General features: G+C 35.5%; 1 protein-coding gene across 5 annotated transcripts in view; it reads left to right on the plus strand.

Moving 5' to 3' along the window:
* Positions 1 to 315: 315 nt before the first annotated feature.
* LOC145660684 (RNA-binding protein 25-like) overlaps positions 316 to 26,843 on the plus strand; it is a 117,637-nt gene continuing 91,109 nt past the window's right edge. For 3 of the 5 annotated variants that reach the window (XM_081726024.1, XM_081726027.1, XM_081726029.1), the window contains exons 1-3: positions 316 to 466; positions 12,755 to 12,845; positions 19,253 to 19,347. In XM_081726024.1, the coding sequence (XP_081582150.1) occupies positions 12,838 to 12,845; positions 19,253 to 19,347 (103 nt within the window). In that variant the 5' untranslated portion in view covers positions 316 to 466; positions 12,755 to 12,837. Of the gene's footprint in view, positions 467 to 727; positions 903 to 12,754; positions 12,846 to 19,252; positions 19,348 to 26,843 lie in introns of all 5 variants that reach the window. The other 2 variants (XM_081726025.1, XM_081726026.1) reach the window with 2 other exon arrangements.

The raw sequence follows: 26,843 nt of genomic DNA on the forward strand, positions 1-26,843 counted from the left end.
GTTTCACTTGTTTCTACATAGTACCGGAAATGTCTGAGCCATGAAAATTAACAAATTCTTTAAACGATCTTTCACTTTTTAACATTTCTATACATGAATTCAATCAATTTTATGATTAATGAAGAATTGTTATTTGATCACTGATATTTGTTTAGAACGGAAAAATTTCGCGTAAAAGATAGTGGAAAATTTTCCATTTCACATCAGTATTTATTACCAATAAATTTTACGGCTAAACAAAGATGTAAGAATAAGTGGGGTGTTTTATGAATCGGAAAATTTTCATCACTGTGTATGTGCTCCTAATCTTTGTATTTGGCAATACTGAATATGAATAGATGTCGAATAGATGTCGCTGAAGTAGGTGTTCGATGCTTACGTGCGCCATTTTGGATTATGTTGATTGAGAGATTGAGCTGAATAACAATATTAGAAACTTGGAAGTTTCTTTTTATATATAATTAAGGTACATAATTTTTGCTATAATATTAGGTAATTTGTGTGCCTCGTATAGTAGTCTTCTTTTGCATGGTTTTATTGGTAATAGTGACAATCGTGTCAGTGTTAGGATAACTTCAAATTTCACTTGCTTGAATCTGATTTTTTTTTCTCTTTCTGGTTACGTAGCGTTTCTTGAAATGTAAATTTCGAGTGAATTATATTTTGCAGTTTAGAATAAGCAGAAGGGGAATAAACTATTTTAGGGAAAACTGTATTGTAATTTCAGGTAAATCGTAATGTTCTCTAATGCATGACTGAAGAATTAATCTTCAACGAAAGTAAGCGGCTGCTTACGTTAAATTTGGGGGCATAAGAGGATTGAAGTCGTATGAGAGTGCGTTTAGACATTGATAAAGTGCATTAGGTACTGCAATGTGAAAATCGATTTATTCTGTGTAAAGGTAGGTATAGAATAAAGATTAACTGTAATTACATCAGATTTTTGGTGTTTATAAAATTGGTATTTTGTGAAGTAACAGCTGGAACTGACAAGTCACTTAGGAATTTATTTTGGTCATGTGTATTATTACAATTTATAATCCTGCATTACATCAAAATGTATGCTTATCTTCGAGGGTAGGATTTGGTGATAATTACAGACGGGCCAGGTGTTACAAAAAGAAATGAATCTAACCCAATACGCCTCTGCTTGCTCGCTTGAAGTGCAAGCTATGAATACTTGACATTGTATGTAGGTAACTAGTGATTCGCAAGTCTCATCTTTATAATTTATGAATAATACTCCATTTGAGCGTTCCTGTTTCGATGATGCACTGTTTGAGTTATATTGATTGATTAATAAAATAAGATTTCCGGTGATGCATATAGTCATAAATTATATTTCGTGTTCTACCTCATTTTTTTTTTTCCAAATCGGCGGCTCGAGTTCGGTTCCTGTTGAGAACTCATATAGTTCGGATTTCACGTTAAACTGTAGGTCTACATCCCATAGCCTCTGTGCTGAAAGGGATGCTAACTTATAAACTCAAATCAAATCAGCGGCTAGTTGACTGATGCCTTTCGGACTCACGCTTGCAAAATTAGCGTAGTTTGAAATTAAAATGAAATTTCACTTTTGATACAGATTGACGAGCTGTCAGCAATACGGAAATGTTACACTTTTTTTCCCCATTAATGAAACAGTCTGCTTTTGGAGTGATCCAACTTACATTGACACATTCTTAACGTTCCCTCTTGCACACTTTTCAACATGGATGCATAATGATAATGCCCGTATAAATATTTTTTCTTTTCAAATCCATTTTCTACTGTTGCAAGAACGTTTACCTCGACTTTACATTCGTAGAAAACCATTAGCGTAGGACAGCTGATGGAATTTTGGAGTCAAATTAAGGACTCCATATGTATGGTACCGGTACTAATGCCTTTCACATCTCTTAATACCATTAACGACTTCTCATCTGTACTCGGTATGCGTGTACTAAGAAATTTATTTCGATACACACTTGGAAGTTTGGGAACCTTAGCTAGCGAAGGCAGTCGAATTACACGTAGGCGCCAGAAGCACATGGCTGCGGCACAGCAATATATGCATGTAGTTCTTGCTTCCGGTGACTGTCCGTTTCTTATAACATACAAAAAGGATATTACTATAGAACGCCGGTGTGACTATTTTGGTATATGTAGGGATCCTATATCTGTGACACGTATATTATCAGTGTCTTATTATGTTATAGTGATAACACGATAAGTTGATACCCTTTCCATTTTATAACAAGCAACCAAGAATATACAAAGCAAGGCTATGGAATCTACACAGAGAGAAATTGTTACAGTAACGCTAAAAACAGATCTTCGTTTACGCGCATACTCACCATCGCTAACACATCTGCTCTCCTCAGTCTTACCCTTGCTGGCCATTTATTCTCACTCTGCCCTGACTCGATGAGAGGCAATAACTAGTTTGTACTGAATATCTCTTGTACAAGTAAGCTCAGTGGTCACCGTGAAATCGCACACATTTTATAGTGAAATGTATTGATTTACAAAGAAAATAGGGAAATATCGTACCTACTTTAGAGTTGGGTACTAACGTACCGTAAAACATCTAACATAACCCTGTTCTACTCTAATCTATACTACTTCACTCTGTTTTTCCTTGCCTTTATTGTATACATTACTACGCTAGTCTACAGTCACGTTACCCTATGCTACACTACTTATGGATCAAAGTTCGGTACCTAAGTTTTTCAGTTTGCAGCAAGATTCCTGCCAGTAAGGAAAGAATATTCATAATGATGCTTGGACGAAAGTAAACTCACTGGAGAGTATGAAACTCATGAACGATTATCATATACAGTCGTTAGTTAATTTTGTAAATTAGTACAATATTGAAATTCGTAATTGAATTGGAAGGAAGTTTTTTTTTTTTTTTCTGAAGCAGATAAAAAAAAAATATTTTTGAGTTCAGTCTTTGTAAACGGACAGGACAACATCACTTACTGTTAGAGAAAAATATGATACAACTGATATCAAAATGAAATGAAAATATGAATACTTGATATATTTTGCGTTTAAGAAAAGTGGGTGTGCCCAATCTAATGATTTCAGCTTTATATCCATTAAACAGAAATAGTGTTGTAATGGCAGTACAATTTGTCATTCATTACAAGGTGTAGCACGTACAGAATTACCTATGCCATTTGCCTCATACAGAATTACTGTCTTGCGGAACACACTGCACAGATACATTCAGTTCTTGTTCATTTACGTGATAGATTTCTGTAGATGGGGGACCCACATAGCAGAACATGCCGCGATCTGCGATGTGATCGCAGAAAATTTGCCGGAAGAAAGACAAATAGCCAGAAAAAAATTCCTTAAAGCTGCTGTCATTACAAAATACGATGTATCATATCATAAATATTTTAAATCTGCTTCTTTTAGCGAAATTTTCAAAAAATGTGAATTCACAGGTTGTAACTCGAACTAGGGCTACCGCTGAAAGCTGTTTACTATGCTTCATGTAACGCTAAAATATGATAGTATGATATTATAAATGATACTATATGATAGTATTATCTTGATTTTTTATTTTGGAATTCCTGCAGAAAATTTTTGACTTACAAAAGCTCATCGCAGGAAGACAAAGTTCTGACATTGATCTAGTGCTTTTGTGTGTATCTTGCGAAATTAACGAATAAACAAATGATGATGATGTACAAGGATGTTAGTTTGGTGACTAAAAGTTCTTTGGTCAGATGCTGGGTATTATTTAGTTTCTCCCCCAAATCACTTGATAGTGATTACCGTTCGCTATTTGTCACTGTAATGAGTATAAATACAGTGGACGTGTAGAATAAAAAATGCATAAAACACGAACCAATTTGCGCTAGGTGGCCATCAATGCTATCTAACTGAGTCAGTGGAGCAACGCAGCAAGGGGCCCGTGCGGTAGTGATAGAGTGCGTCCATAGAGAAGACGCGTCAGCGACGGTGGGTATATGTTCAAACGAGGTTGTTTGCAGCGGCTCACTGTAAGTCACAGTACCGACTCCACTAAATGCCATTCCAAATGCTTAATTTTCAGCGAAACTTTCGATAGTCGTGCCGATAATTTTTCATCGAACGTTTTGTTTTTAGCAATGAAAAATAGGTCATTAAAAAAAAAAAGGTAATGACTTTTTTTTCGAAAACACCAAATACTTACTCTTAGCTATTATTACTACTAACAAGTGCAAACTATCCTTGGTTTGTTGTAAGCGTCTTTATTCAGACATGCTGTGAAAGAAAAGTAGCTGTACTACTTGGAACATGCGTGCATCTAGTTAAATAGTAGTAGTGATGTAATGCTGTTGTAGAAATAAATTACACCCCACAATAATAATTGTCGTAACTTGAAATGTATTTTAAAGCACATATTCATAGTGCATAATAGTTGTACAATATATGTAATAAAACGTCTTCATAGTAAATGCTTGTATGCACATTATGTATATTTATTTATTTATTCATTCATTTCATATAAAATTTTCTAGTTTCGACATCATTATTATGGGGCTTAGTATTTAATACTTGGGTCAGTCAGAAATTTAGTTACACTCCTTCGTAAATATTTTCGGTCAAAGGCTATTTTGATGAAACTTTGTGACAACCCTGCAGATATGTAGGTGTATCGTATGACGTAGCGGCTTTCACAAGACATGTATCGTATGACTTAGCAACTTTCGCAAGACATGTGGAGGTGTTCTGATAATCAGTCGTAAATTTGTTTCTACAGCTGCAAGTGTCATCCAGATTGGACATGCGTGTAGTGATTCGTTTTTGTGGGTGAAAAGGTGAAACTGCACTGAAATTTATCGGCAGTTGCATGGAGTGTATGGTGAAAATGCATTCACGTCAAGCTCTTGCGAAGTGGTGCAAGATGTTTGAGAACGGAATACAGATATTGACAATGCTGAGCACCAGGGTTGGCTGGTTTAATCCCCTCCCCCCCCCAAAAAAATGTTCGTAAAAGTGCAAGTGTTTGTAAAATCTTGATGAACACACATTTGTAGGTTATCATGTTTCACTTCTGTACATTATTCGTATTATATTCAGACCTAAATTCCCCATTCATTGCTCAAAAAGATTATGCTACAAAAACAACTTTTTTATATAAGTTTATGAATGTTTGTTTTGGGATTTTTTTATAGTTTGTTATTATTGCTATGTAATTGCAATCAAAGAAAAATTCTAAATAGTTGTTTCGTTTCAATAATATTTACTATTGATAAAATACATAGAAATGCTGTACTTTTTGTGTGTGTGGGAGGGAGGGGGTCATAAAACCCTGCGAGAAGCATTTAGTGAAATGAGAAGTATCTTTGGTATCTATTTATGTATAAATGAGTCTGAGCCAAAGTCGACTCAAATAATTCGTATCTTTATTCACTTTTCTTACTGATATGCAAATTAAGTCGTTGTATTTCTTTAATTTGGACTAATAACAGTCGCTGTTAACTAACTTGGACTAAATTAGTTCTTCTGTACTCTGTAGTACTTTGAAATTGTCCAGATGTAATTCTGTATAATTGTTTCACTTGTGCAACTGTTTATCTTTTTGTCCTTTTGAAATTACTTGACAGTTATATTAACAAGTATGTAAGGGTCAGAATAACTTATTTTTATCAGAAGTCCTACGTAAGTGAGTCGGCGGACGTATCGCATTTGTAGCCAATTAGTCCTGGTTCCGAGTTCAAATGAAGGACAATTTCTCTCGGATGTAAGTTGAGAAGCGGTTTGGATTCCGCTTTAAGCTTATGTGGCCCTTCCAGCATAACCCGGTTGTTGCATAATAACACCAAGGCGAAACAAATTTATTTCTGTCCATATGTAATATGAATACACAGAGCAAATTATTTAAACAAAAAAAAAAAAAAAAAGTTTTTTGGTTTTTTCAATAAAAACCATGGTTTTTGCCAACCCTGCTGAGCACGAGGGAAGACCACCACCCTCCTCATAGCCTAAACCTTTCTTCGTGTGACTTCCATTGTTTGGTCCCATGAAAGACGAACTTTCAAAGCGACGATACTACTTGGATGACGAGGTGAAAGCTGCAGCCCAAGAATGGTTATCGGGCATTGGACAGGATTTCTTTGCAGAAGACGTGGAAAAACCTGTACCACGCCTCAACAAATGCTTAACTAACGGAGGTAATTACGTTTAAAAGCATATTATGAATGGAACTTTACGATACAAATAAAGTTACAGTAAAATGTCTGTCCTGCTTTATTTTCTGAAGCAGTGCTACTAACTTTTTGACTGACCCCTCGTAGTACAGTATAAGCAAACTATAATTAACATGTCCTATTTTCAGGCTTTGATAAGTTTCTTGTACGAATATATACTTGTGTTCCCTATATTTTCTTGTTTGTTGTACATAATACAAAAAAATATATAATTTAGTTTTAGATGATGAATATCTATAAATATAATGATAATTTGGATGGAGACAAACACAATTACAAGTTTTTGTGCATGAAACAATTTTCTTGTGTCTGTTATAGAGATGTTGTTAATGTTTATTGGCGTCTGTTGTTACTTCCACATTCAGACATCGTAATTAGCTAACAACTTGCTTATAATGAGAGAAATCACTCAAGGCTGTAGAACGAAAATTCACTGAACCTTCGATGAGAGCGTATTATAGTCAGATGTAACTTGTTAGAACACAATCGTTAACATACTGTATATATATATATATATATATATATATATATATATATATATATATATATATATATATATGCGTTAGAAACAATCCGTACAAAAATATAACTCACTCTAGATCAACACTGTTCAATTAATATATAATTCCACTGATCTGTAGTTACAACAGTAAAAGAAAAGAATAAAGGAATAAAAAGAAAAGAATAAAGGTTTGTCGCAAATGGTGTCATTTTCGAATGAGATTTTCAAAATGTATGAAGGTGAATATAAAGGAAATCATTGTTAAAAACATGTTTGATATTTACAGGGTGTCTCAGAAGTCCCCTGACTTAGGATAACTCTGTGATTATCAGAGTTACGACAAAATGTAAAAGGAAAAATGATCTCCAAATATGTTGTTTTCAGTCTAAAGTGAAGGATTTTTTTTTTTAAGTTGGATGAGCCGTTTGGGCTGTACACACTTCATCCGCCCAAATGAAAATGCAACGTTGCCATTTACCTGGATCCACAACATAAGTGAATGAAGTTACTGTTGAAATGGTGGTTGACCATCGGCACGTTAGCGTAATAGACTGTAACTTCATTCACTTATGTTGTGGATCCAGGTAAATGGCAACGTTGCATTTTCATTTGGGCGGATGAAGTGTGTACAGCCCAAACGGCTCATCCAACTTAAAAAAAAAAAAAAAAAAAATCCTTCACTTTAGATTGAAAACAACATATTTGGAGATGATTTTTCCTTTTACATTTTGTGTAACTCTAATAATAACAGAGTTATCCTTGGTCAGGGGCTTTTGAGACACCCTGTATATATAGAGAATGAAAATGCTGTCTTCTCAACTATTCTGAGTAATTCACACTTTCTTGTGCCAGTGATTGAGCTAAACATGTTTTATAAGCTATTATGGTATTAAGTAAATAAATAAAAAAAGAAACTACTCGTGGCCAGGTCGTTAGCTTACGCGCCTGTGGCGTGAGAGACTCGTGTTCGATTCTCAGTGGATGTGGTTCGGATTCCACGTTAAGCTATACGTCCGTGTCTCGTACTGCCTCGCTGCTGAAAGGGATAGTAAACTGAAAAGCACATCAAATCAAATAAATAAATGAATAAAGTCCGTCGTAGAAAAGCGGAACGAATCGTCAGAATTTGTCCCATGTCCAGAAATTGTAGTTGTAAAAGATATTGTTAAGAGTCGGTGATACTCAATTACGGCTCAAAGAAAACGTTGGTTCGATTTAACTTCGGACGGAAACGTGTTTCACCTGATAGCCTGTTTTGGAGGGAAAATTATACAGTGGCCCGCAGCGAAAATAATGGATGTAATCACTATGCTCTACAATTGAAAGGTTTACGAAATGTATTAACCTTGAAATCAATCTATTTAATAATTGAAGTCCCATAAGAAAATCATTAAAATACAGAGAAATGTAAAAGATACCTTAGCTCAGATAGCAGATAAAATTTTCGTTCTTTTTCTAAAAGAGAGTTCGGTCTTTGTTAATTAATCTCATAGAAACAAAGTACTAAATACGAGCCGAGGCTGTCCTTAGCCAGTTCGACCATCAGCTATAGCGATCTTTATTCCTTATCTGATGGACTACTTGCCCAGTAAATTTGGCTTAGGTCTGGTCAGTAGTTACTGAGATATAATGTATCACATACAAGCCGGGCCTGTTCTGGGCCGAACTCGGCCATCGAATACAATGATCCTCATTAGACGGTGGGCTGCTTGATCAGCAAATTTCGTTCGGCCAGTAGTTATCGGGAATAAGGTACCACACACACACACACATGCACCTGGAGTGAAACTATTAACTAGTATGCTTATGCCGGGAGCTAATAAACAATACAAATTCAGTTGTAGATACTAGGATAAGTCTCTTAGAATATTAAGAATTCCGTGGATGTATTTCCTAATAACTCACTCAGTCACACTATGACCTATGGAACCCGGAGGTTCAATGACTCATTCACAAAAGCTCTCCACTGTTTTCTACCCCTAGCCACCTGGATCCGTTTCTACTTTGTATTCCTATTTCTGCGAGATTCTTCATAATATTGTCCTCCCATCTACGCCTAGGTCTTCCTAATGGTCGTTTTCCGATTGGTCTTTTGGTTAAGATTTGGAAATGTTCCTACTTTCTTCCATTCTGACTACATGACCTGCCCAGCTGAGCTTCCTAGATTTGATGACCCTAACAGTGTTCGGTAAACCGTATAAATTATGTAGTTTTTCGTTAGGAAGTTTCCGCCATTTCCCATTCCCGTTCCTCTTTGGTCCAAATATTCGTCTCAGTATCTTGTTCTCAAATACTTTCAGGAGCTCCTTCGTGGCTAAGCGGTTAGCGTACGCGCCTTTGGCGTGGGAGACCCGGGTTCGATTCCCGGCGGGAGCTCATGTGGTTCGGATTCCACGTTAATCAGTAGGTCCACGTCTCATATAGCCTCGCTGCTGAACGGGACGCTAAACTAAAAATAATCTCAATCAAAAAATCAAATACTTGAAGTCCTTGTTCTTCCCTCAGAGTAAGCGACCATGTTTCGCAGCCATACAGAATAACAGGCATTATTATCGTTTTATATAGTTTAAGCTTCAAATTCCTCGACAGAACTCGCGACGACAAGAGATTTTAAACTGAATAATAACACGAATTCCCTGCTTTTAGTCGACATTTAATTTCTTCGTGAATATGGTTTTCGTCTATTAATACTGATCCTAGATATTTGAAAGTTTCCACTTTATCAAAAGTTTTATTTGATATTTTAACGCATCCATAATTTGCCGTATGATACGATCCCGACGAACTTCCATGTGTTTAGTTCTGTCTGCATTTACTTCTAAACCCATGTTCTGCAAGCGTTTAATAACACCTCTGCATTTCTGTCTATTTTTCGCCTATCATCCTCTATTATACATCATTAGCGTACGCCATAACCTGGTGAATACCATTCAACTCTAAGCCCTGGTTGCTATCTTTGATGTATTTCCTAATAACATACATAATCCAGTAATAATAATAATAATAATAATAAAAAGTGCTCCTATTCGGGATAGCTGAGGTGGCCCATGGTTTTTTTGCTTCGGTACGTAATCAAGTGATGTAAGAAGCACCACGTTCCGACCGGTTTGCTCCTCAGGTTTCCCAAGGAACTGTTATAGAGGCTGGGTGAACTTTTTTGGAACGAGAGTAGGATAAAATAAATTCCATCTCCATCGGGGATGGAAGCCAGTTTGTCCGGCTGGTATATAGATAAATGAAACCAGTGCTTTATATAAAGGATGGTATGCGTGAATTTGTCACTGTTTTTTTGTTGTTGTTTCATTTCTTAGTATATTACATCACAAATCATCGAGAACTGTAATAGGCTATTATTTCATTAAACTTACTGTATTAGTGTAGATCGATACGTCAGTTACAAATCTATGCATACTCATGCAGGCAGTGGTAGTTCACTGTACGCTGGTCATGATATTTTCATGACAGAGTCGCAGCGTAGAATCAAATGCAAGGAAATGTTGCAGTTGTTAGTGCATTGAAAAGGAGGAGTTCCGCTGATTATTTTATCTTTTCTTCTTCGTGGTTCGAAATCCATATAAATATTAGAGCCTGTAAGAAATGCAGAACGCGTACCAATTTCACTCTCGTAAAATTTCTATGCCTTTCGATCGATTTTTTTTTTTTCCGGAATAATCTTAGTCATCATACTAAGTTTCTTGTATATTTAAAAACCTGTATTCCATCCTATGTTTACTATTTAGTATTCTGCCACTTCCGGTGCTCACATTACACTGCGTTTATTTCTAATCTATATTGTACTTTTTCTTTAGTGAAAAGAGAGGAGAAAAATGACTAATGACCACCGATTGTGAAAGTCATTGAACAGTATCACTAGAAGTTTTGGTTATATAAAACGATGTGATACGTATTTCTGTCCGCTTCCTTTATCTAGTTTTTTAAATATTGCATGATTTCTTTTAATTTTAGTATCCTCGTGAAGAAACAAAGGTAAAGAAGAAGAAAAACTAGCGTTGTTGTTATAACCTTATTATTGTGTGAATAGAAGATTAGTAAATATGTAAGTTTATATGTTGTCTTTTTAATTTGTCGGATTGTCTACGCACCAGTGTTTATTTAAAATGTTTATTCAAGTGTTGCAAGCAAGGATTTTCTTAGATGATTTTTGTGTGTACATTTAGACCACGTATAAGACATCAAACGAAAATATATGAGCATGACATTTTCAGAAGGATGGAGTAAGGAACACGGGGAGTACATGAAGCCTAGCGAGGTACAACTCTCACCGTGTAGTTCGATAAATTATGTAAAAGGTATGAGAGAGTATAATAATGTGATATAACGTTGATATCATGTACTATAAAATTAAGGATAAATGGTAGTTACACAGAAATATGTTTATGTTGGGGATGGAAAGAAGAATGCTTGTTTCGGAAAGGAGAAACTGTTACACAGAGGAAGGAACTCAGTGTTTTTATATGCTAACTTACTGTCGAAGTCCGGAAATGTTGGAAACGGATGATTTTTTGTTTATTTGAAATTGTCTATTTTCAGTACTAAAGCCATTTAACACACACACAGTTTGAAGTAAACATTATTTACAATCTTTTAGTCATATTATGTAGATTAGATTTATTATTATTGGCAGTTAGCGTATGTGCCTTTGGCGTGGGAAACCTGGGTTCGATTCCCGGCCGGAGCTCATGTGGTTCGGATTCCACGTTAATCAGTCTGCCCCGTCTCACATAGCCTCGCTGCTGAAAGGGACGTTAAACTCAAAATCAGCTCATTATTATTATCATTAACAGGAAGTAGGAATATTACTTTCCTTGTTTTCTATTTTGAAAATTGGAAATAGTCAAACAGTTACTACGCGACGCGCGAGAAATAAGAGTTTACGATTCTATAAAAGTACTTATTTTTCCGCTCACAGTTTTCTTAATATGGTAATTTCATTTGAGCGCCTTCATCGGTGAACGAATATGGGGAAACTTCGTAGGGAACTGATTTAACATGTTTTTAAATGTAATGTTTGATCTATTCTATCTTTGCAAATTCATATAACTTCTTCTTTCATCTCTGATCTTAGCTTCCTTGTGTACCTTGTGCGGATGGTGAATCCTTAACAATTGTAGCAATGTATGACAAGGTACCGAAATTCGAATAAAATTTTTTTTGATGTCTTTCTGAGAATTGTAGAGAATGCATTTCACAGCAAATTAGTAATTGATTAATTTCATTTTTCTTATCAAATGCATTAAATCAAGTGATTTCAATTGCGTGTTGGGGGTTCAGAATTTTTGGCTGTTACAGCAAAGGTAATTGGGAATTTTACTTGAAGATAACGAAAAATATTGAAGTCAAATAAATATACTTCGCGGTCAGATGTTTAATAAATTTGGAAATAATTAGTAGTTTATATGTTGTCAATGTCGTAACCCATATTTCAGATCCTGTACTGTAAAGGAAATTATTTCATTGATTATGAGAAACAATAGATATTTCGCAATAAACATTGCGTCATATATTTAAATCGTGAAAATATTCTCTTATTACATTGAACGTGATAACTTTCAAGGTATGTGTTTGCAATATGGTTTTTTAGCATTTGTAAAGAGTGTTTCTGTTGTATGAAAGTATGAATGAATAAGAGGAATGCCGGTGCCCTAAAAAAATCGATTACTACTATGGAAAGGCTTCATGTAAGACCCTTTTATCTCCTTATCTCTCATCAATCTGGTGGATAATAGTTAATATTCAGAATTTTCCTTCCTTTAACATAAAGCATGAGGTTGATATTAGTGTCTTTTGTTGCTGATGTACATTTTCAGGTGGGTATTCAAAGTCTTCTTTGGCATGACGGTATGGTTGTTAATCACTTTGCTCTCTGGTGTCTTGGTTAGTTGCTTTTTTTATATTTCCTTATGCTTCATGTTTCTCGTAATGTAGTGGTATTTGATCAATTTTACCTGCAGCAATTAACATTTACAGCCTGTGTACAGTCAGGGACAAGTCTTCCCACCTTCGTATCAACAAAATTATTTATTTTGTATCCTTTCATTAGGTTCAAGCACTGACGGCACCGCCATCCCAGGGTAGCAGGGGTGCTACCCGTAGTGCTATACTTGAGATATGTAAAGTGAAGGAATGCAAAGGCAAGTCTTGTAAAACAAGGTGTGGGCAACCGTTGTCCCAGACTGTACAGTATATTTTATTACCTTGTAGTAAAACTAGTTTTACTAGGCCTAGTTATTTGTAGTTCTTAAGTTTCAATTTCAATTTTCCTGTTATTATTTTTGGAAACAGTTTCTGTGGTTTACTACGTTAACCAATCAATAAATATATTTTAATTTTCCTCATTGCAAAAGAGGATTCAACTTATTTGATTAATATAATCTGCCTAATAATAGTTTTTTCAGTGAATTATTCATATGGTGTTTCAGTTGGCTTGGGTTAAGTGTTACAGCAAGGTAATATTTTTAATTAACAGCTTTGTTATCAAGTCACTTTAAAATATTCAGCAATTTTTCCTTTAAATTAAATTTTGAAGATTTAATATTACTTTGTTTTTCTGGAAAATAAAAATTCAGTGGAAAAGTAGCTAATTTCTTCTTATCTTTTACCTTGTAACGGAAGTATTTAAATTTACAATATAGCAGCTTAAATTAAAAGGGTCCTCAGCATCATTACAGTTGGTACAGTCACCAGCAAAAGTACCGCATCTCATTTTAGTGTTCTTCGTTCCGTCAGCTTTTGAACATATATATATATATATTTAATAGAAATTCTCTTTAAGTTACCAAGAAATGCGACAATTAGTCCGTTTATTCGGAAGTAGAAGATAAAGGATACTGTGTATTTTTGCTGGTGACTATGCAAAAATAGGTTAATAAATTGCAATTTTGCAATGTCTACAGTGAACACTTAACAAGGTTCTGGCTTTTGTTTATCAAAAGCCAGTAATAATTTGTGGTTTTAGTTACTTTTCGGAAAAGAGGAATAGGTTGATTTAGTTTTAAGGATAGTAAACAGTCATACTTGTATTTACCTTCATTCTTCAATGGCCTGTTAACTATATTCAACTGCTGAATTTTCGATATTTGGTACTGCTGCTATCCTGGGAGCCTAAAGCTAGAAAATGGGAAGATTTGGTGAGTATTTCTTTCTTAGGTATAATATTGAGAACAAGAGGATGATTGACCAAATCTTACCCCTTCCTAGCTATACGCTCCGATAGTGGTAGGATCACTTTATGCTGAAAATTCTGCGAGTGGTTTAATACAAGAAACTGGGTTCTGAAGAAAGGATAAAATAATATATCTTTTGCAAAACAATTCATTTTTTTTTATACTATCATGAGAGGAAAATCGTGGAATAAAGTTAGTTAGATTTTAAACATTTATAGCGTGAAATTGAGAATGGAAGAAAATTTCAAATATAGCTCATTATTTATGAGTTTACTGTATTAATTAATCGTAACTTACTGAAATATTAGATTAAATATTACATATACTAGGTAAATAATTATTTTAAAGATGATTGTGAAGTTAAGGTATTTTAGTTTCTGTAGTATGATATTGTTTCATTCGAAACATAAGTTTCTTATTTTGACTGTTTTCAAGTGTTTGATGAGTGTTTATAATCCGTGTCATAATCTGATTATGGAAAAAAGCCAGAAAGTACCGTAGATTAAGTGAAAGTCAAAATTGGCTTAGTTTTGATATGAAGTCACGAATTTTGCAGTCTGTCGAGAAATAAACTTGTAGATCTCATAACAGAATCACTATTGGTCTTACAGAAAGGTGCGTGAAAAATTTTAGAAAAGGTCATGTTAGAATCCCTTACAATTTTCCTAGTAACGATAATAGTGGTATGAGAAATTATTTGTGCAACATTCTTTGTTGGGACAAAGGAATCCTGAAGTGGAAATAGGAAATAACTCATTCACACTGGAAAAAAAAGTAAATAAAAATACAAATATTCGCAATCAAAATGCAAGTAAAAATACAACCATTTACAATAAAAAAAGCAAGTTAAAATACAATCATTCACAATAAAAAAGAGCAAGTGAAAATACAATCATTCGCAATAAAAAAGCAGGTGAAAATACTATCATTCACAATAAAAAGCAAATGAAAATACAGTCAATTAAAAAAAAATGAAAATGCAATCATTCGCAGAAAAAAAGTCTACCCAAGCGCTTTCGCAGAAAACTTCATCAGATAGGAAGGGGAAAGTAGTTGCTGTTTAGCGTTCAAGTGCGCACCATGTTGGCATGCAGGGTCACATGATAGTATTACCAAGATGAAAATAGTTTAATAAAGGATGAAGTAATAACGGCACAGGTGAATCGGTAAAAGCGAAGGAACAATAAATGAAAAAGCGTTATGTGTAATGTAGGGAAAACGGTGGAACAGTATAAAAGTAATAAATATAGACGAAAGTGATAAATGAAAAATGGGAGGTAATGCGAAATTGAAAGTATGTAGGAAGTATAATAGTAAAAAGAGCGGAAAACTAACTTAACTCTTGTGGCCTATGGAACCCGGAGGTTCAATGCCGCGTTTACAAAAGCTCTCCACTGACTTTTCTCCTCAGCCAATTGGATCCAGTTTCTACTTTGTATTCCTATTTCTGCGAGATTCATCTTAATATTGTCCTCCCATCTGTGCCTAGGTCTTCCTAATGGCCGTTTTCCGATTGGTCTTCCAGTCAAGACTTCGAAAGCGTTTCTACTTTCTTCCATTCTAGCTACATGACCTGCTCACCTAAGCCTCCTAGACGTTGGGTAATGTTTGGTAAACCGTATAAATTATGTAGTTCCTCGTTATGAAGTTTCCGCCATTCCCCATTTCCGTTCTTGGGTCCGAATATTCGTCTCAGGATCTTGTTCTCAAATACTTCCAGTCTATGTTCTTCCCTCAGAGTAAGCGACCATGTTTCGCAACCATACAGAACAACAGGCATGATTATCATTTTGTATATTTCAAGCTTCAAATTCCTCGACAGAGTTCGCGACGACTAGAGATTTTGAACCGAATAGTAACACGAATTCCCTGCTTTTAATCGACATTTAATTTCTTCGTGAATAAAAGAAGAAAAGCAGTATTAAAAAGGCATATGAGTGTAGCGGAGTAGGTTAAGATCAGAGACGCAGTTCATGGACAGATATTAAGTACTTTGACTTTCATCCCTTTTGAAGGAATATGGATAATCGTGGGATACGTATAATGTGAGGTCACTAGTTAACTATTTGTGATGGGTTGTGTTTTCTGGGTCAGGTAGATGAGGAATTTGAGCTCCAGGAGTATTGTTGATTGTTGATGCAAATAGAAAGAAATTATAGATACGCCAAAATAGATAGATAGGTCAGTAAGGATGTAAAAGAAGTTGCAAGAATTGAAATTGTCTGAATGATGGAGTGTGTTATCTTCGTAGTGCAATGTTAGAAGGTGAATCTCGTGTGTAATATAGGCAAGGCTTTACATCTGAACTTCCAGTATTTGGTGGAAGTATGGGATATTTAAAAGGACTAATTCTAGTAATAAAGGTGTGGTGGTAAGGGACTTTCCGTTAATTCTCTTGTTGTAGGTGAGGTGCAGTATATGGGAGAAGTAAAGTTTCTGTAAAGGATAAGCGAAAACTGTAGGAAATAGAGTATGGGATGATATTGAGTAAGGAAGTTTTGAAGCATTTTACAGAGGCTTTTTTTCACGATTGGGATGTGGATTGATAAGGTTGAGGAAGGGTGATACCCCCAGATGGAGATTGCTAACGAGATCTTGAGATACTGTTTGAGAACGACGTAATGGAAGAGGTAGAGATGGTTGTCAAAATAATAACACTTGAAGTTTGAAAACACGTCTAATACGGAAAGCACATTGCACTGTAACTACAGAACAGATTCAGTCTTTGCAAAGTGTTTTTTTTTTTTTTTTTTTTTTTTTTAAAAAAACTTTCTGCTCAGTACTCGCCATCTCTGCTACTGGCGCTTTCTATCGGCAGACAGGAAACTGCATACACATCCGTGCGTACAGACTATTTGAGTTGCTTTTTCATTTGATGTGTTATTTATAATGGTAATAAATTCTACAAAACCTTAAAACCCCGATATTCATTTTGAAACACCCTATATTCTGGTAAACATCTGTACGGATTTCTTAATACTTAGGGTATAGAGTACGGTACATTTGATGTAGGTGGGGGATCTTCAGATAGAGGTATTTTTCAAGTTTGACATATACATCAGTCCTGACAACCATTCTCAAACATTTCTGTCGCATCAACGAATGCTATCCTGTGATTGGAGAAAGACCAGGCGAATATGAATATTCAATTGTTGCCTAGTTCAGGGCTGGGTGGCTATGGGTTCATATTAGATAAATGTGGAACTCTAAATCGAATCGTTGATACATAAAAGAATAACACCTCAAAAAAGTAAGAGGCATTATGTTATTGGTACTGTTGTCATATTGCGGGCTAAGTAATCGAGTTTAAAGATGTTCGATTCCAGACCATAGTAGTTTATGGTGGAGAGAATCGTTCCAATTTCAGGTACATGTAAAGCATAATGTATCTTTCATAGGTGACCGTTAAAGGGTTAAAGATTTCTTAGTACAACAGAGTCACGAAAACTCGAGTTCTGATATCTCGACATTCCGTATAACTCGACCATCACTTTTTTTTAAGCGCTAAATGATTTCTGCTGAGGAAGCAGAATATTATTAACTGCCTAACGAATTAGGCTTTTTAGTTTCAAACAATCCCATTCTCGCGTTCAGTAATGAAGTTGCTGCAGAAAGTCAGTCAGGCGCTACTAAACTTTCCCTTCAGAACAATTTGCGGTTAAATATTGAGTTGTGAATATGCACACTTTGTTCCGTAAAGCTCGACATACTCGATAATTCAACACCCTTTCAGTCCACGTTAGGTCGAATTTTCGGGACTCTTGTAGTACAGTAAAAATCGACTAATCCCTGACTGATCTTAATATTATTTTAATTGAAAGTTCATTTGAAACAGGTAAGCAATGCTTTAACAGAACAGAGTTTGACTTTTAAATTATCTTACAATAGAATTCTTGACTGTGGTGATGGATATTTCGAGATGCAAGTTTATTACTCAACTAATAGGCTATTCTACACAGTATAACATTTGCATGTTCTAGCTTTGATTTTACATTCGCTCATTCAATGAGTTACAAGCTCGCTGATAGACGTTTACTTGAAAATCTCTTTGTTTATTTCAGGATGCATATTATTATAGGAAACTAATATGAGAAAAAGTAATAAATATTTAGCACCAAAAGGTATTTTAGTAAGGCAGGCAGATGCTATTCATGTTTTTTTAAGTGAAGGTGGTCTTAAAAGATTGGAAATATTATCAACAGATACCTTATACGAGGGCTCTCCAAAACGTAAAAAGACGTTTTGAAATTTAAAAAAAAAAAAAGTACCAAATTGTGTTATATACATTTGAAAGGTACACTCTTAAGTTATTTTTTCTACATAATCGTCATGCAAATTAAGGCATCATACCGTGGCACAAGTTTTTCAATACGGTACCGTCGTGGTAGAAATCTGCCGTCAGCAATTTCAACCACTGTCTTACACCGGCATGCAGTTCGGCGTCAGTATAAACGCGTTGTGTAGCGATCCAGGTCTGTCTTCATCGTTGGGAAGAGGTGGTAGTCGCTCGGCGTCAAATCCGGGCTATGTGGTGGGTGATCAATCACTTTCCATTCAAAATCATCCAAGAGCTCTCGGATACGCTTGGCAATCAGTGCACCATTGCCTCACTCGGCCATCACTCATTATTCCATATGCGTACACTGCACACAGTTGGCGATGGATTTCAATTGGCTTTTTTTTTCTCTTTTTTTTCAACAAAATCCTAATCACAGAACGCACCTCACAAGAGGCGGGATTTTTTTATTGCATTGCACATTGTAACACGTCACAGAAAGCACAGTAAGAGCGTCACAGTCCTCACGCTACCACAACTAGATGCGTACTAAGTATGGCAACGTTCTGACACCAAGATGGCGACTGTAGCCCCGCCCTATTTTCTGGACAGCCCTCGTATGGTGGCAGTGGTTCCATTTTTGAATTAATAATTGTAATATCTTATTAAATGACTTAACATATACGATAAGAAAGAATAATTAATTGTTTTTTATGATATTTTCAGTGCAGTATAGCTTAAGACTTGAGTTTGTTCGTAACTAGATTCAGTTAATCTTTTTAATAATTTGGAATAAGGTTACTTTGTTTACAAAATTTATCATTGCTTATATATTCAAACTAATGTAATGTAGGAACTAGAATCAGATATGTTTAAAAAGTCTTAAATTTAAAGTAAATTTATTAAATTATTTGAATATGATACGATACTAGATCGTAGTGATTTTAAGTTAGTATTAACATCAAGAGTCTTTACTGAGATTTTAATTTAATAAATAAATAAAAAAAAAAATGTCCTGAATATGTATGGAGATGTGACTGATTTGGGGCCGAGAAAGTGAACTTGGAAGAAAAAGATGTGTATTATTTGCTCTTCACAGAACTGGTTTTCTCGTCATGTCTTTCCCTGGTAGACCGCCAATGGTTCCTGGGATACCTGTGCCACCAGGCATGACCATGCCTTACATGGTTCCAGGTAAATTTGTTTGTTTTTTATGTTAAAGTTTCTTTCTTGTAGTACAATTGTAAGGACGAGTTTAAGGGGAGATTTACTGTTGTGAGATGAGCTATTTCTAATGTCAACAAAAGTTGGTAATAGCCTATAATTCAGTCGTCATAGGCTCAAAAATGGACGTTTAAAAAAAAAAAAAATCATGCAAGCAAGGAAGCCTATGAGAACATTCTATAGAGCTTCCTGATTTAAATGGTATAAATTCCTCAAAAATAAGAAGGTGTGCTTAAGCCACCATTTTGCAAAATGGCTGAACTCTGAACGGTTACGAAAGAAGTTGCAGACTCGGTTTTAAACAGATATAGCAGGCATAGTAATTGGTCGATTGATGCAAATTGCACCTCCTTGGAATTACAATTAAATAGATTTTCATACGGTGTATAGCAGTTGTCTCTAGTACCTGGTAAAGGGAAGTAATGGTGAGAATATTTTCAAGATTTAATTCCCAAAATTCACTTTCCTCGACTTTTTCGGCTATAGCGTGAAAATACTGCATGGAAACCCAACCCCTAAAAAGCAAAAGTACACTAGTTTATATTAAAGATATTCTGTAAGTCACACATTATTCCAACCGAAACAAAGATAATACTTTTCAATTTCCATGCAGTGTTTTTTTGAACTGCTTAAATGATTCTAGAAAGACTTTCACAAGTAATAGTTGTGATTACCATTCCACTTGCAGCTTAAATATATTATACATCTTTCGAATCACAATAAAACAGACATTGAATTGATTTACAGCTGTTATTTATAATATTTAGCTAGCGCAAATTACCGGCTTTCCTGGATTTAAACTAAGAAAAATTAGTAATATGTCCCATTACTCAGTCACTTTTTATTATTACGGAAGCGCTTTCAGATAAACGACGTTTTTTGTCTTAAATATTACTATTATGGGCTCAGTTTGTATTTCAATGGAGTCGGGAGTGTCACTGTTCATCTCAGCGACCCTGAAAACTATGGATTCGTCGCTAACATCGGTCATTTTCGATCCTGTCCTAAGTTGCACCGTCAAAGTGAAATGATAAAAACTACCACATGCTCGAACCTCATCTATGTTGAAAATTGGATCGAGATCGCTCGGGTGGTTCAAGAGTTATTAAATCACGAACATATTTTCATTTTTATTTATATTGATAAATTAGGGAAGTAATGGAAGGAATTTTCGGGAGCTTCACTGTAAAAATTTCCTTAGTAACTCAACACTGTATGGGGGAAAAAAGATCAAAAGATTCTAAATATACTGATATATATTAAACATTTCTCATCATATCAGTCCAACACAATTATAATGATCAAATAGTCGAGCTATCACCGTGCTGTATTGCCTAATATAAGAAAGAAAATGAAATGATCAGGACGATTTAAGTAATTTTTGACTACTATATCAAAACTTTGGAAGATTTTATTTTACCGCTTTCTACATTTCTCACATGAAAGTTATGGAACAAAAGTAGGCAAACTACAAGTTTATATATATTAAGCATCAATTACGTGCTTCGCTGGGTTAAATTAAGAGAAAATAGTGATATGTTCCATTAGTCAGTCACTTTTTACTATTACTAAAGCGCTCTTTGATATTGGTCATTTTCGGTGATTTTTATATATCCCTCTCCCCTCCCTATGTTTCAGGGCACGGCATCGGAAATATCATTGTTCATCTCAGCGACCTCGAAAACTATGAATTCGACACTAATATTGGTCATTTCGATCATCTTCTCCAAGTTGCGGGACTGATTTTGGACTTAAACGGCATCAGAAGTGTCACTGTTCATCTCAGCGACTCCAAAAATTATAGATTCGACACTAATATCGGTCATTCTTTATCATTTTCAAATATCTCTCCCCCTCTCTTAAGTCACACCGTCAAAGTGATATGACAAAAAGACATCCCAGATTCGAATTTCGTCTAGGTTGAAAATTTGATCGAGATCGGTCCAGTGGTTTAAGAGTTACTAAGTTTATATATATATATATATATACATACACTAGTATTGATTGCACAGAATTTGTCGAGCTATGATCAGATAACACGAATTAGCACATACAATGGGTTAACCCGATGATTTTCCAGAGTCCCATTAATAGTGTCTGTCAAATGATTATTGAACACTCCTCTTCTGCTGTACTATGTACATGATACTATAATGCAGAAGATTTCAGGCACCTAGATACCAAGTTTTGTCGCTGTTTTGCTGTTTAAGAATGTAATAATAGTTAACCAGGTTGTTAGCAGGTTACAGTGTAGTGGTTAGGCTGGTGCTTTTAACTAAGGTGGAGATGACTACTGCTTGTTTTCGTATTAGACAAGATGTCGGAAACTGTGGTCACGTTATTGATGGTCATTTACTTCACTGTGGTGTGGCCCCGACCCGCAACTTAGGAGAATATTTCCCAAAGCTATATTTCCTACTTAAAATCACATTATGGAGGAATATGTACAATCCGCGGCAAAAAACCTGCAACATGAGGATGTAAGTTTATTGTGAAACTACGCCTAACAGCACAGGGAATGAACATAACCTCTAAGTGGAACGAATCACGCCAGGATAAACCTCGGCCTCATCCCGTACACACTTATTTTGGAGCAAAAGACTTCGTCATTTCACAATAAACTTATATGCTCATGTTGCAGGTTTTTTGCCGCGGATTGTACAATTATATTTGATGGATACCCAACCAGTCCCACCATAAAGAGTTGTGAACAGTAAAGGAGAGCTGCTTAAGAGAATCTAACGTACATATAAATTGAAACTCTTCAACAAAACTACAGACTGATTTCCTTGCTAGATCTTCATCAAGCCAAATCTGATGCAGACAGTCTCATTGACGTAGTAGCCATATATAAAGCAAACACTATCGAATGTTGTTGTGGTTGGTCAGGATACTTATCTATTTGTTCTTCTTACTGTAAAGTAATCTCTGTCAGACAAAATATATTTCTTCAGACCAGTTTCAAAGCATGAGGGTCTTATGTAATGTACTTCTTGCTCATGCTGTTTCTGGATGTAAACTTCAGGTCTGTATAACCAAGGCAAAATAAAGGCCCTTAACATTCTTCAGAAAGATTCTAAACTTTGGTCGACTGCAAAAGTTTCCAATCTGCCTTCGGCTTCGAAAGCTGAAAATGTTTCAACAGAGAGAACAATTTGTGCTTCACTAGTATAGATGCAAGAAGAGCAGGAATCTCGATGACTTGAGATATTGTGGGTACAGAAATTTCATTTTCAAACAGCACATATGTCAATCCTGTGATCTAGCTGTACTTCTCCGACCAGTGATGCGGATGCATTTAACTCATACAATGTATTTGCAAGTGCTACATTGGATGGGGAATATGCTGGACCCAATATTACGGACATGAATGACCAAGAATAAATTTTTGGTTCCCATGATTTCTTTAAAACAGCCCGTTCTATCCGAACTGTTGAAACTGGTTATATGTAAAACATTATACTCGAACAAACATTATGGATGTACTGTATAATGTGACAAATGTACAGAAATATTTGGTGGTGTTTTGGAAGACAGTGTTAATGAGAGTCTAGAAAATCATCTTACTAACGTATGATATGAATCTATCAGTGTGCAACTCGACTACATTTTGTGCAATGAAGATTGGTTATATAAAACATGTAATACTATATATTTAACTACTTTTTATTCATAGTTTTCACATGACGAATATACAAAGCCATTTATTGGGTTGATTTATTAAATTATGCCGCTCATTTTCAGTTTTTTTGATATCAGTGATGATGGTAGTGCTGTGGAATACACCAAATTGTAGCTATGTTACCAGTAATGTGGAGCACTATTTGTGCCTTTGCTGAGGCTAAACAATTTTTGTTCTCTCTAATATGGAGTGTCAGGTTGAAATTAATGTTCTTCTGTACTAGTTCGACATAAATTCTAGTGTCTCAGAGGCACCGAGACAAATCTGTACAGTGTATGGAAAGAACACTGTTGCTGAATGGACCACTCAGAAATAATTTGACGAGTCCTGAAGTGAAAATTGACTTCAGCGATGCCTGTCCATCTACTTCGATTAAGACCATTTGAACGACTTGCTCCACTGTGAACTATGTCAAAGCACCCGAGAACTGGCTATGTAGGTTAACAGCGGGCAGGCAACTATTGTGCGACACCTTCAACGTATGGAAAAGGTTCAGGTGCTTGGTTCGTGAGTGCCTCATTTACTCAGTGCAGACAGCAAGAGCCAGTGTGGTACCGTATGTAGTTATTTGCTTATCCGCCAGCGTGAATCCTATCACCATCATTATCCCTTTTTCTCATTTACTGTTACTAGAAATAGTGCCAGTACGTGAATTTTAAGCAGACGAAGAAATGGGTGGGCCGAAAGTAAAAGGCCACACCACGTCTCAAACAGGATTTACTCCAAAGAAGGTAATATTGTGTTGCGACATGGAAGGGATTTCCACAGTGTAACTCCCTACCCTGTAATCGTACTATCACTGCATGCCGCTACTGTAGCTGTTGCATGATGTGACGAACTCCAGTTTGTTCATGCATCACTTCAAGATAAATGCCGAACATATCCATCCACATACGTTCATCCATCATTATCCACATGGGTCAACGCTAGACCACATCTGATAAACATGACAATAGTTGCCATTCAGCAGCCAGCATAAATGGGAGGTTTTCCTTATTCGGCGTATTCCTCAGAAGCGGCCCCTACACATTAAAAGCTTTTCAGGTTTCTGTCGAATGGACGTCGTGGCACACGGCACGAAAACGATGGTGAGTCCAGAATTTAATTGATGTGCATCGTAACCACAGAGTTTTTACCATAAAAGCATGCAATTGCCTGAACGTTTGGAACAGATTGTGAATAATGCTTCGAAATGAGACGAACTAAGAAATCAACCTAATAATAAAGTCTTCCAAACTTTTGAAATAGACATCAAGAATGACGTTAAAAAAAAAAAAAAAAAAAAAAAGTCTTCCTGATCGCAAACGATACGGTGACAGCTCGACTACTTTGATCATCCTAGTTGTGCACTGACATGATAAAATTGGGTTTAATATCTACCGGTATGTATTTAGAACCTTTTGATTTTTTTTCCATGCGTTTTGCCTCTCTATAACAGCTAAAAAATTAAGACAGAGGGAACTTTACAGTGAAGTTTCCGAAAATTCCCTCCATTACTTATCTATATTAAATACTATAAACAGCAGCCATATACCAGTTTGAATGTCCGTTTTATTGTAATTCGTTTGGTGTATAGCACATATTTCAGCTAAAGTGAAATGATGAAAACAATTCTTCTCGTATTTGTGAACACCTTTGAAGAGGTATTTGAAAATCATAACAACTAATATATACTTGACCAAATACAATAGTAAGCTATATACAATACCTTACGCAGTAGCACAAATAAAATAATAATAATAAAAAAAAATCCGTCAAACTACAACTCAGTTAATTCAATAGGGGAAACAACTAAAGACATTGACTAACTGTGTATGTGAAATTTAACACAGTTCAAATAAGTACTACATAAGAACTGAAATTTATTATTCCCTTTGTTTTGGTTGGAATAACGTGTAAATTATACAATATGTTTAATAAGTATTAGTGTAGTTTTACAACTTTTTGGGTTTTGTTTCCATGCAATGTTGCCATCTTACAGCTTTAAAAAATCGAGGAAAGGTCAGTTTTGGTGTTAAAGGAAATGTTAAAAATGCCGCCATTGCTTTTCTTTGCTACGTACTAGAAACAACTATACGTCGTATGAAAGCTTATTTTGTTCTGATTCCAGGGGTATAATTTGTACCAATCTACCAATTAGTATGCGTGCTATATCTGTTGAAATCTAAACCAGCAACTTCCTTTAAAACCGTTCAGCCTTTTCCAAGATGGCGGCATGAGTACTGCTTTTTATTTTTGGGGAATTCGTATAATTTGAATCAGAAAGCTGTATAAAGTATTAATACAAACTTCCTTGCTTGTTTTTTTCTTTTCTTTTTTTTTCTAAAATTTCGTATAATGATTGCACTTCTATATACCTAGGTAACATCTTCCATCAATAACTGAAGTGAACAAAACGCTTTGAAGGGAAATGTTCGAACAAAACTAGTGTTCTCTTGGATTATACAAATTATTCGAATTAGTTATTTTAGAATGAAAATTTACTAGCCTCTGCATTCATATTATAATAAAACTTCAGATTTTCATAATAGACCATTGACTGGTTATTATTACCAAAATATAATATATGTATTAAAGTTTTATTACTTTTATAGTGAATAGAAATAATGCAGTAATATCTGTTAACTTGCCCTCGTTCTTGTGGAATCTGCAGTTCGTTGCAAGACGTTACTTTATAAATTGGCTACTTGTGTATGTTGAAACTTGATCCAATGGAAACTATTCATGCATTGCTAGAGTTAAATTATATCTATGTTTTGGCTAAACGTATTTCCCGAACACCTGTTGCTAAGTAAACCTAAGAGTGTTGAGAGGGTAAGGAGGAAAGGACAGGTGTTTCTCACTTTCAAGCAAATTTACGCAAAAATTCAGGAATCTGTAGTTTCATTGTTTTTCATGATTATTCTCGCAGGTTTGTGCTGATCGACGTCTGTTTTCAGTCAAGATTTTCTGCTTATACTATACGGTTGCAAGACGTCTCATCGAATAATTTTTGTGTATTTACGAAACAAGCATTAGACTATCTGAAGAAAATTAATAGTCTACATTTCGTGTGTACAGTCTTTAGAAATATTATAAGACTTCGTAGTGTCCAAGTGGCTTACACGCATTGTTCCCGATGCAGGTACATGCTTCGGATAAAACCCAAGTAGAGCCTTTCTATTTGATCTGTGCCCCTTCTGGCGCTGCAGTCGATGTATGCTTTCCCGTACCTCCCTCAAAAGAGGAAGGAGAAGTTGTTGCGGTCGAGATCTTTCAATTGTTAGATTCGGAAGCGTTGCCAAAATGAATTATTTCACGGACTTCGCTGTCCTCTATCTTGTTAGCCATTCTAAGTAGCCGACAATCTTCACTCGTTAAAAGACCAAATGATTGAATGACAAATTGGCAACACAGCTGAGGTCATTCATTTCTTTTCCGTAAGCAAAGGGAGAATTTCCTCCGTCAGAGGGCGGCGGGAGTGGGGCCGAAGTATAGTTCGCATACTTTCCGAGGGCATAGATGAGATAGACAGGCCCTTGTGGTTCGAATCCCACATTAGAGAGTAGATCCCGTTTTATATACCTAAGTAATGTCGATCTGAAAAGAAACTTTGAGCTCAAATCAGAAATGTCTTCTTATTACGTGGAAGAAAAGGCTACAATATAACGACAGAAGGCTACAGAATTTGTTATTACTAGAACAATATAATGAAACCTAATCTTGTACTGAGATAAAAGGCGTCCATTTAGAGGTAAAGGGTATTTTAAACGAATATGGGCTATCAACTACAGAGAATCAGACT

Source organism: Thermobia domestica, chromosome 9 (assembly GCF_964235325.1).
Source record: "Thermobia domestica chromosome 9, izTheDome1.hap1.1, whole genome shotgun sequence".
NCBI lineage: Eukaryota > Metazoa > Arthropoda > Insecta > Zygentoma > Lepismatidae > Thermobia > Thermobia domestica.